At 41.4% G+C, this 12,234-nt stretch overlaps 3 protein-coding genes across 3 annotated transcripts in view; 2 read left to right on the top strand and 1 right to left on the bottom strand.

Moving 5' to 3' along the window:
- Positions 1-29: 29 nt before the first annotated feature.
- Positions 30-4,164, top strand: mettl17 (methyltransferase like 17; the record flags this gene model as incomplete). Its single annotated transcript, XM_080725660.1, has 14 exons — positions 30-53; positions 490-637; positions 809-955; positions 1,064-1,160; positions 1,262-1,343; positions 1,733-1,806; positions 1,900-1,994; positions 2,170-2,240; positions 2,476-2,583; positions 2,886-2,954; positions 3,039-3,089; positions 3,201-3,293; positions 3,529-3,722; positions 4,071-4,164. 14 exons carry the CDS (start codon positions 30-32, stop codon positions 4,162-4,164), a joined length of 1,347 nt encoding a protein of 448 aa, XP_080581786.1.
- Positions 4,165-5,790: 1,626 nt separating this feature from the next.
- On the bottom strand, positions 5,791-12,059 carry LOC308285389 (uncharacterized protein). Its single transcript, XM_080726124.1, has 5 exons — positions 12,024-12,059; positions 11,496-11,561; positions 8,192-10,428; positions 7,523-8,085; positions 5,791-7,394 (listed from the first exon to the last, which is right to left on the bottom strand). Exons 3-5 carry the CDS (start codon positions 8,600-8,602, stop codon positions 7,160-7,162), a joined length of 1,209 nt encoding a protein of 402 aa, XP_080582250.1. The 5' UTR covers positions 8,603-10,428; positions 11,496-11,561; positions 12,024-12,059; the 3' UTR covers positions 5,791-7,159.
- Positions 10,100-12,234, top strand: part of nfatc4 (nuclear factor of activated T cells 4) — a gene marked incomplete at both ends in the record, with an annotated part of 16,352 nt that continues 14,217 nt past the window's right edge. Inside the window, 2 exons of the mRNA XM_080725661.1 lie at positions 10,100-10,112; positions 10,265-10,365. Coding sequence (XP_080581787.1) covers positions 10,100-10,112; positions 10,265-10,365 — 114 coding nt within the window. The remainder of the gene's footprint in view (positions 10,113-10,264; positions 10,366-12,234) is intronic.

The raw sequence follows: 12,234 nt of genomic DNA on the forward strand, positions 1-12,234 counted from the left end.
GTGTTCTCTGTCAAAAAGCAATTGTAACAATGGCGTGCTCCAACAGTATCCGGGTGAGTTTGTTTTTGTTGTTTAGCTAGGTCACTGAATAAAGCATCTTTCCAGGGTGGAGGTCATAATGGCTAAGCTGACGCGATCTAGTCCTATTTCTATTCAATTCATTTCAAAATAGCTTTATTAAACATCCCCCAGGGCTCCAAACAACCTGAATTTCCGTCCATCTGTTTTCGTTGAACAGTTGCAGCACTATGCAAAGCAATTGCTGACTCTTAGCTCTGGTCCATAGCGTTAGTGGAGTAGGGAGAACTCCACTAACGCTATGGACCAGAGCTAGCTGACTCTGAGCCATTGTGTTGGTTTTGCATGTGAGTGGGTTTGTTTGCATGTGAGTTATGTCTGTATATAAATCTGAATTAGATCTTAGAATAAAGGGTGGATAGGTGAGATGTTGTAAATAGCACGTTTTGTTTCATATATTTTTTTAATCAGGGGATGAGTGCAGCAGCAGCAGCCCATCCTCAGCCCATGATCAATTTCCTAAACGGAGTTCCCCATAAGAAGCATCCAGGTGTCACCAACTTGAAAACATTGCGCCTCCCAGAGGAGCTCTCAAGTGCTGCATATTCCATCATTAAAAGTAAGTGGGCAAAGATATTTATAATACATGTATATTAGCATGCAATGTAGCTTCATGATAGTTATTCTATTGTACAGCATTTAGTAGCTGTCGAGGAAAGAATATAATCAAGATCTTATTAGCAAAAATAGTGTTTTTGACTTGTTGGGTATTAATTCCCTCTGGCTTTAGGAGCTGAGGTGGCAGGCCTGGCTGATCGAGCTCAGAGCCTCACAAACTTCCTGTGGAGCAGGAAGAGAGCGGCTGAAGACGTCACACTGAGACAGAAGGCCATGAACCTGGAGAGAGTTCTGTGGGAGAAGGCCAAAGAAAAAGGAGGTGACTGACGGATGAATGAATGATGGGATATAGAATGACTGACAGGAGAGAAATTGTTAATGCAAGGGAGTACCTTTGATGTGTTCAAATGTGTTTTCCCATTTTTAGAGGATGTAGGTGTAGATGATCACGTGCTGGACACCCGCATCAGGAAGAAAGTGGTGTCAGAACTCAAAAGAACAACATATCACTGGACCCCAATAAAGTAATTCTGTTTTCTGTTTACTTCTGTATTTTCCTCTCCTTATCTTCTTGTCTTCATGCTCTACTACTGCTATTCCTTTCATAATCGCTGGTATTTCATAGGTATGATGAAGAGCTGGGTGTGACATACATGGCTGCTCGGCTGGCAGGAGGCTATGCTGCTGTGAGAAGAGCTCTTAATGAGGTACGCACCTCACACTTCACATATTCTTCAGACTTAAGGACTGATTGCACCCCTGTCGGGTGGAAACCGTGCACACTCGAGACCAAAACTCTTTTTTTGGGAAGTGGAAAAAGGAACCTTTTTTTTCTTTGGTAAAATATTTATAAATCCCACAGACAGACATGATTGGCAAACATTTTTGAAAAATCTTCAAAATGTAAATGTCTTTTTAACCAAAAATAGTGAAAGTAACCGATCTACCAGCATACAGAGTCATATATGCGCATCACTGTCATACGACAAAGTACTAAATAGGGTAATTAATTTATTCTGCCCAACAGCAACAATATGATCTCACCCTCTGTGTCTACCTATGTCTACTACTAACGTGTTTTTCTTTCACTCTCCAGATAAAGAAAAGAGATCCATTGTTTGCCCCTCATTCTCTCCTGGACTTTGGCTCGGGGTTGGGAACATCTGTCTGGTTAGTGTCCATGTGAACAGTAAGAGAGCCTCTACATCTGTCTTCTCTTGTGAGATGGTCCGTCCAAGGTCTCTCTCTCTTTTATTTTCCCAGGGCAGCACACTCATTCTGGGGGGACAGCCTGAAGGAGATGATCTGTGTGGATAGCTCTGGACCAATGAACACCCTGGCAGAGCGACTTCTTAAAGGTACAGTAACACACACACACACACACACACACACACACACACCCACACACACACACACACACACACACACTGTATTGGTAATTTAGTGTAACACCCTTCCACAATGACAATCTTGTATCGATGCATGCGAAATGAACGTGAAGGTCAGAGAATGTTCTTCTTTTACGTTGAGCAGGTGACAATGAATCAGCTGCACCTCACATCAAGCACGTCTATTTCCGACAGTTCCTCCCTGTCTCACCAAAGGTAATGCCACTTCTCTTCTGGTGAAAAGATAACTGCCTCTATATTCTCTAGCAACACACTTTTTTCCCCCCACATCTGGCTTTGAATATAAAGTTATTCCAACGTGTCTCTTTAGTGGTCATCAGTGGTGTGGAAGAATTGGAGCTGTTTGAGTATGGCGCAGTGTGGTTGTCAAAGTGCATCCATGAGCAGCCAGAAATGTAGGAAACTGTCAATCCATTGTGTATGTTTTCAGGTGCAGTTTGACGTGGTGTTGGGGGCCTTTTCCTTGTCAGAGCTGCCCAGTCAGATAGAGCGAGAGGAGACACTGTTCACACTGTGGAGAAAGACCAGCTCATATCTGGTTGGTTGATAGACCCATGTCTGTGATATGTCATATAGTTTATAGAGTATACGGTTGCGCTCCTTGAAATAGCAGATCTACCTGTTCACATCACACTCCAATACGTTGGGTGTGCGACCATAAATCAGGACTTACTGCTTGTCCTGTTGTGCTTGTGTGTGTACATGTGTCAATATGTAATAAGAAACTTTCTAAATCAAACAAACAAAACAACTATTGTAAATGTTTCTTGTATATTATAGTGATTCTCTTATATATAACTAGAGGCTTAACAAATAATCTCATTCAATATCCTGTCATAGGTCCTGGTGGAGAATGGGACTAAAGATGGCCATCAAATACTTATGGAGGCCAGAGAAATTCTACTAAAGGTATTCACAAAATCACATCAATCCCTGTTATAATCCTAATGTATTAAAAGGAAACTAATTATTTTCTCATTTCTCCAACCACAGAAACAAGAGAAAACTGTCCATGACACCAGAACAGGTTCAGTGTTTGCCCCAGTATGTGCTTTTTTTCCATTTTGTGTGTACTGAATAAATGCTTCATGTGTAACATGAAGCATATTGACATCCTTTTGACATCCCTTTTTCTCTCCTTTGATGTTTTCACAGTGTCCTCATGAACAGCAATGTCCTATGCTGGCAAGGGTAAATGTAGTACCCTGCAACTTCAACCAAAGGTTCCACCCTCTGCCTTTGCCGGGGGTAAGACGACATCCTTTGTCAAGTCTTGTTTTGTGTCAGGGACCCCCAGAAAAGAAATTTGGTCAACATGTTTCGAAAATAACCGCAAAATATTTAAACAGTTACTAATATTTAAGGACCCCGTTTTTAGAACTTGTTTTCTTAGGGTTAGAGTTGCAGTTGGAAGGTTTGTGATGTAATTTAAGATTAAAAGAAATCTAAAGTTTAGCACTGTCTAAACTCATGTCCTATCCAGAGCTCTGAGCATATGACGGAGAAGTTCAGCTATTTGATTCTGACCCGGAAACAACCAATAGACCTAGGAGAAGGTCTGGACTGGGCTAGGCTAATAGCGCCAGTACTACGCAGGCCCAGGCATGTCCACTGTCACACATGCAGCTCCAATGGACAAATCCAACACCAGGTTGTCACAGCTAGGAAACACAGCAGGTGAAGAAACTTCTATTAATCCGAAGCATCACAAGTACTTAGAAAATACAGGTTACGAGAAGAAAGATGGTCTGATCATGTTTTATTTGTTGGCACATAGAAACAGCAATATAAACATCATACAGTATGCCCAACATTTAGGACATTCACATTAACCACTTAAGCCCTGCCTATTTCATACTTCACCGTATAACCGATGTCACGTGTCGATCAACTATTGTCGCTATTTTTGAAAAATGTCACCTACAAAGATATACCCAAAATAGTCATGATACCGTTTACGTAGTCACTGGTGAAGTATTCTTGAAATGTTGTCACAATGTTTGTCACCCCCCTTCCCCCTAACAGAGATGTATACCGCTGTGCCCGGAGCAGTGATTGGGGAGATCAGCTGCCAATCATTCAGAGCAGAGAGGAGGACTTGCAGAGTGATTCAGAGTGATCATAAATGTTCTGCCATTGATACACAGATGCCAACACAGTGGAATGAACCCTCAAATGGAGCTAAACAAAAACTGTCAATGAACCCCAGAACATCTACACCCGAGAATGACACTATCCACCTTCAATGTCCACTTTCATTGCTGACTCATACTTTGGCTGAATATTTGATGATTCAAAACAATTCTGCTGAATTCATTTGGTAGAGAAGAGTTACAGGGAGTTAGCATACTGTATATCCACCCCGATATGTTGGACAGATGATATCCCATATAGGGATTGACAGCTAAGTATACCATGGCAGATTCGTTTTGTATAGCGTACTGTTTGGAGGATAATCTTGCAAACCTGGACTGGCCAACACCAACGCTGACTACTACAAGAGTACTTTCCAAGAGGCCGATAGCAAGAGGACGGAACAGACCTGTACTTCCCGTTTCTGCGTGACGTAGGTGGATACCTTTTTAGGAGGCGGAAGCATGTTTGGAGTCTATTCATTTACAATGAGAGCTAACGTGAACAGCTTCTGAACTATTATTTTGCTCTATGGTCACTGAACTAAATATTGGACCCGATCATCACAAGCAAGCCATATAATATTAACAAAATTATCATACTAAAGTGGCTTTTTTCAGCAACACAAAAAAGGAGAAAATCAACTTTATTATCGCCCTTTATCTGCCCCAGCAACACACTCTCACAGGACTCTAGCACCAGTAAACACACTCTTGCGGGATCTATAGCCACAGTAAACGGGAAATTCTGTCAGAGCCAGGCCCACTTAGAAGGCTATTTGTTGGGTTTGTGTACAATGTCGCACTCTTGTGGTCCAATGAGGTTGCGCTATCTTCATAATTAAACATCTTTGGTACTTACCTCAGGACCACTTTGGAAACAAGTGTTCATTGTGCTTTAATGTGTCATCCTGGATTTATGTGATTATCTTTTATAAAAAATAAAATACCTGATAAAGGTAGTTTAGACCAAAACGTAATAAACTATTTAGATCTCCATTTTCTTTCATACTAAAATCAAAATCCATGATTTATTAAATATATTTCTTTGAATATCTAACCTTGCCCAAAGGGTGTCATACTGTACATTATAGATGTGATGTCATACTTAATGCATACAAATGAACATTTCAACTTAAACATTCAATAATTGTGAAATGGAAAAATATATATGGTAAACAAAAAACAACTGGATTAACTGCCTTGAATGAAAGGCAGACCACACCACCTGCTGGACTGGATAGGAATAGCAAGTTGGGGAGAAAACACTTTGAAGAGTTCCAGTATTTTATCTTTATGATTTGACTCACTGAACTTTGTTATTGGGTAAAATCCTGTTTCCATTTGCACTCTGTATGTTCTATGTTCACGCCATGATCAAATTTATGTTATGTTACAAATCATGCTCACCATCAATGGACTCAACGAGGCAGCATCATTGCAGTAGAGACTAGCGAAGCACTGGGCTAGAAATCTAGTGGTTCTGTCAACTCAAACCAATATTGTCTTTAAAAAATGTACATTTTTTTACGAACATGCACATTTGTCAATATAAAATTCAATAAATGGAAACCTTTTTTCTTTTACTTTTTAATTGTCAGTTGTGTTGCAGTAGTACTGTATAGTCTGTCAAACATGAACCATATTTACATTTACAGTAGATATAATTTGAAACCAAAATCAGTTAAAAAAAAATAGAAATAATAGTACAAGTTAAACAGAGACTGAAGTATCTAGTAAATACAAAATGGATGAGGTTGGGATTGGGATTATTATTTTTTGATTATTTGCATAGCAGGGGACCATATTTTCATACATTTGTATGTGTTGTTTTTTTCCATACAATATAAATCATATTGAGTATTTGTTACATAAAAAGCGTATTCCCCAGCTCTTTATTTCAGGAGGGTAGATAGCTTCATCCAGTCAGGAAAACATCAAAGATAATTATCAGCTTGGGTCCCAGTTCCAATTTTGTCTGCTTGCTCATTAATGTATTTAATCACTTAGTTTATCCTGTACGAGTTCTCTCTCCTACCAAATCGGCATCCCAACCTCAACATGTATTTACTGAGTGCCATGTCTGCTGAGTATCTATACTGAACTCCTCAAAGAGGTTTGAAAACGTAACTTAATTCTCCTTTTCAACAATACCAATTGGTATTGTATTTTATATTGTTAGCTTGGACCTTTTACGTTGCAATCATGGAATGCACAACACCGCTTAAAGTGTGGACAGCACTCCCCAAAATGTTGCCAATATCCCCCAATACTCTTCTTTCGGTAATCACCCTCGTTTTAAGCAACCTGCCAGTACACACCTGTGACTGGCACCTGAGCATGGGTCCTGCAACCTTTTTGTTTGTGTACTATGCTCCAAGCAACACTGCCCCCACGGAGAGTATGTATTGCCACATTTGTCCCTTGAGGATAAGATCCATGCAATAGGGCAAGTGGAAGCTGGTGTTTCTTTATAAAGTGGCAGCATTAATTGGTGTCAGCACTGGCATCATTTGTAAACTTAGGACCAAGTTCTGTGAGACTGGAGAAGTCAAAGACAGACCGCGAAGTGGCCATGCCAGGACAACAACAGAAGACCTGTACACAAGCTTTCTTCCAGAGATTTACAGGCAGGATTTGCACAACGGTACTAAGATCCCCGATAGTTGCAGGACCCAAACTCAGGTGGATCCAGTCCTTTTTTCCCCCTCTTTCCCCTCTTCAGTCTACACACCATATCTTTTTACCAAAAACCGTCAATGTACAAGCTTGCAACTCGTCACATTGTGAGCTTGTAGATCTGCCATTTTTGCAAAATGTTTGCCCCAAAATACTAGGAACCCTAGGATTCATAGGATGAATTAAATTAAATTAAAAAGTATTAAAAAAAAGAATAATAACTGTATAGATTTAGAGTATTTTAAAATTGGATCATCTGATCCATCCATCATTGTAGAATATGTGTACACGCTGAGTGTAAAGTCAGATTCTAAACTTTGGTCGAGGGCATACAATGTTTTTTGTCTCATTAGAACAGAATTCTCTGATGTTGTCAAAAAGATATTTCTGCCTCCACAAGTTCATTCCGGGTGGGGGTTTGACACAAAGGCCATCAAGGGGGGGGCAGGCATCAGGGTTGAGCAGCAGCTGAAACTCTGTCTCTTCCCCATCGTAGTGTTCTTTGACCATCATCACACCAGGTCTCTTGGCATCAAAGCTGTAATAGAATAGAAGCAACATAGTTCATTTAATATATTGCCTAATGCCTACCGTCACCAACGTACCGTTTTCATAAAGTGTTCATAAAATAGAATAGCTATACGGTACAATGCTAATGATAATTACCTGTAGTGCCGGTATCTGTCAATGTTGTTATATCTTCTGAAGTAGCGAGTCAGGTGCTTGTCCCAGTCGTAGGTTTCAACAAGCACGGTGCCATCCTCCAGTCCTACAAGCTGGGGAATGTTTAGTTGCTTCTTAGGAGTGCTGTCCCTCACAACCCCTGCAATGTCTGACAAAGTCTGCACTCTGGTCTTCCTGAAGACCTGCTTGAACAGTCCAAAGAGCAAGTCGGGGCCAGACATGTCGTGGCCTGTAATCCGGAAGTGGAGGTCCAGCTTCAGGTGAAGGCTGTGCATCGTTCGCCAGGCACAGTACCATAGCAACATATCGTGCCTGTTTCCCTCACTGCTATGAAGGTCCACATGCGTTTCCCCAACTCCATAGTTATTGAAAAAATGATGTAGGTAGTTTATGAAGTTGGTTGGTTCCCTTATTAACATCCCTTCATCTATGAGATAGCTCACTTGCTTCGGCATCCCTCCACAGCAGACACCAAAAAGGCCACACTTGCGTGGAATCAAAAAATACATGGGCCCAGGCTGTTGAGGGTTAGAAGGGTAGTGCACCTGAGAGAGAAAGATAGAAAAAGAGCAGACACATTGAAATCATCATCTGCATACCATAGTAATGTTTAGTAAAACAAATGAATGGTGTTATGATCAATGTTGTCACCTGTTGTGCATAATCAAAAGTGTAGCACATAGTGATCTTCCTGCTGGCAGGACTGGAGGGGCCAAGCAGAGACAGATGTGAATCATCACAGATCATTCCACATTTAGCATTCATTTTATGGAAAAATGATCTCTCCTTTTTGACATTTTCGATGTGCTGCAGCCGTTCATCTCCTATGACCGATTGTAACTCATCCGGCAGCTGGAACATCACCAACAGCTGCTTGTTACCGTGGCAAAACAAGCACAGCGCTGTCGTGGGTTCTTTGTTTACTACCTGAGGGAGGAAATACTTCCACATCTGTTTGAAGTTGTGCAGATCAACCACACGCTCTCCTGCAAAGACAGAAATGTTATGAATACCTTTCCATAACATTACAAAAGAATTTGACCACATGAGCGTCCTGGGCATGTTATAGCCAAAATATAAATATATTTAAATAATATATCTAGGTAAGTATTTGGCAATAATGGTAGATCTACACACATGCTTGCAACGCATTATGAGCTTATACATGCTAGTGTCACTATCTGACCTGAAATGAAGTGTATGGTTAAAGTCGAAATGAAATAAAAGATGTTTTTCACACTTTTAGAGCATATCTATAGTGATAGGATGCCAAAGAAAGTGAAAAATTAGAGTATTTGTGTATTATAATGAAACAATTAGAGCCCTAAGCCCAGCCCCTAAACAGAAACGTCTTGCGTGATGACGAATATCAAGACATAATTCACGAGGTCAGAATGACTGACAGGTGTCTGTGTCAATAAACGTCATCTACTTCAACTTGCGAGCCGCTGGTTTGCGTGTCTCGCCCCTTCCCCCGCCTCCCTGTTCGTCCTCTCCGCACAGCAGAGCCAGTCTGTTGCACTGGCTTGCCTCTGGTCCAGCCAATCGCAAGCCGCGGCCGACATCTGATGTCCTATGAACACAAATTTGTTTCCGTAGCCACTGCCTTGTCAGTCTATAGCGCGACGCTGTGATACTGAGTGCCGATAGTCAGCACGCCCGTCTTTACATATTAATGTCTGTGATGAGTTAGTAACCGGCTCCACCGAGCGCGTCGAGCGTCGCGTCAACGTCAACGTTGGGAACGCTCCCGTTTTAATCAATGAAGGGAGCTCCACTGCCGACGTAACGTCAACGTCGGACGCTCCGGTGCCGGCGTCCAAACTCAAAAATTGCCCCGGTTCAATTTTTTGACGGCGTCCACAACGTCCAGTCATGTATAAATTATGATTAAATGTAATTGCATTGCATATTAATGTATAATGTATATACCGTACGTGCCTTTCTGCTGTTGGATATCCATTCACGTCATTCACAAGGGTGACACTAGATGTCCCAAAATTCCTCGCATATTTTTTTATGTAATTACAGTGGTCTTCCCACTTGATATAGGCTAATCACAAGTTCACAACAGGCAACAACTTTCTCAATTCTTCCTCCTAAAAACAGGCCAGCAGTGAGTGACTGAGTCTGATTTTAGGCTATACATTATCGTGGCTGCGCTGGACTGGTGTACCGAAAATAGCCAATCTACAAGCTCAGACAGTCACAACAGCATGATGACAGATTCATGCACTCGACATGTTGTGAGCTTGTATATCTGATATTTTTTTCCGGCACTTTACACAGCATAAATTATTATAATTAGGCATATATAACACTACAGTTGATAATGCGAATATCCTATGATCTTTGATTGAAATATCAACACATTCACGTTCAGTGGAGGCAGTCGGACGGCAACGTGTCTGCGTCAATGACGCCGTCAAGACGCAGAGCAACGCGACGCAGCCAGTGGAGCCCTGGGGTATGGCCTGCCTACTTTTTGAACGTCAAATCACTTACACCCAAGTGCTCTGTACCTCCTTTCTGGACCGTTTCAGGAGGAACTGTGTCACTATGAAGAAGTGGAGTGAGTGGAAAACTTGGTTTCATTTAGGCTTTAAGTTTGATAACATTCAACTTCTCCACATACCAAGCTTTTCCGCAGCAGCTTTGTAGAAACCCCAAACTGTGGCTTTGTTGTGACTTATTGGCAGCTTCCTTGTACTCAAATCCTCAAAGGGACCACGACCAAGGTGAATTCCACGCAGGCTGATGCCGTGGTCTTCTACGTAGTTCAGTATGAACCGCAGAGCTCTCACAATGTCTTCCGCACGGTGGCGGTAGTGACTGAGCGGCGATTCCTCCATTTCTAATTCTTTGGCGTCGAATGGTTTCATCCACAGCTGAAAGATTGTTCACAGCGGTGGTGACAGACTGAACATTCTCTAGTCATAGCAGTACAAAGAGAGTATAAACAGAAGCACAGTATGCTTTGTCCAACCGCGAGGCATGGCCTATACATCTAGATCAGTGGTTCTCAACCTGTGGTACATGCATCACTGGTGGTACTTGAGCCCCCCCTCTGGTGGCACTCAGAGGATCCCCCCCCCCCCCCCCCCCCCAAAAAAAAAAAAGTGTGAGTGGAGTGAAATATATACGACAGGTATTAGTTCAGAACAAGCACTTGGTTGACGAAGGCTCTCTATGTCTGTTTCAATGTCTGTGGCATTGTGTGACAACTGCAGGAGTTAGGGGAGTAGTTCTCCAAAAGGAAAATCATATCTTCTATCAGTTACACACATCCCATGAAGCCTTGAATTCACGGAGACTTTAGTTTTTGTTGCATTCCTAAACAAATAATTTATTGGCTTAGGAATTCCTCCTGTGTTAACTGCATAGCTGAATAGGATGGGGTAGGTCTAGCCATAAATCATAATTTCCAGGAGAGGTCGCTAATATTCGGACGTTATGTAACGTCCGAATATTATCGACCTCTCTGATTTATGGCTAGGGTAGGTCATTATGGTGGTACTTGGAGAGACAGATATTATCTGAGGTAGTACTTGGTGTAAAAAGGTTGAGAACCACTGGTCTAGATCAATAGAAATAAACCAAAGATGCTATAATCAATCAAGCTTTCCATAGAGCCGCAATATTGGTGAGTTTGACATTGTTTATTACAATCAGATAGCAAAAAAATAAATATTAAAATATACGTTTTTTGATGCATCCCTATGGGAGGTATTGCAACCCTAGATTCATCAGATTAAAAAATAATCTAGTGTTGCAATTTGCAGACTTTAAAGTGGGCCATAGAATTTACCAGTTATCACGTCTTCCAGCCAAAACACAACTTTGCCTGGTGGATTAGTTTTTGGCTCAATCACATAAAAATATACTGTATATATTTTACAACAAACGCAAATTTCATTAACAAAAACACATAAAAAGAAAATGGGATATAGCCTACCTTAAAAGCTGTCTCCTCTTCACACATCTGTAAACCCATGGCTCCAGTGGCCAACCGTCCAAATAACTGTCCACAAACAGACAACATACATGTTATTGTCTTCAAATGTCTCAATGAATTGAATTCAGGTTTGTTTGCAGCCAGTGTCGCCAACCCTGATGTCCATTCCTCCTGTTTGTTACTACAGTAGGCATTACAGGTCGTGTGGTTGAGTAGTTATTATTTATTGTACTCAAGGCTGCAGAACATGTAGGGATGTTTTTTCAGTTAAAGTGGTGGTATTTTATGAAGGGCCTTTGTGTCGTGTGTTTGTAGCGGATATGTGCACCGACGTTGTGATGTAACGGGCAAAATATCAGGGCCGACTTTTTGTCCCAGCCCTGCTTTTAGCTTTAGCACCACTGTAGGCTACTATTTGCGAAATGCTAATAAAGAAATCAATCAATCAATCAATCACAAATTAATCCGTAATCCAAGTTTCCATCAAACATATAATATTCTCTCTTAGATTAGAACAAACAACCAAACCTTTTCTTCAGGCGTCATCCTGGCGACATCAACCGAACCTGTGTAACCGAACCCCGGTTCCCCTGACAACACAAGCCTTTATTTAGAGTTCCGGCGTTTGGAGCTAGCAGCACTAAAGGTTTCCTGGGGGTTTGGCTGAAACGTTTTGTCTCTTTGACAAATGTAATGCTATTTCCCCCCCACTGTAAATCAATCACCCAATGACTACTAC

The sequence above is a fragment of the Nannobrachium achirus genome, assembly GCF_963921795.1.
Source record: "Nannobrachium achirus genome assembly, chromosome: 5".
NCBI classification, from domain to species: domain Eukaryota; kingdom Metazoa; phylum Chordata; class Actinopteri; order Myctophiformes; family Myctophidae; genus Nannobrachium; species Nannobrachium achirus.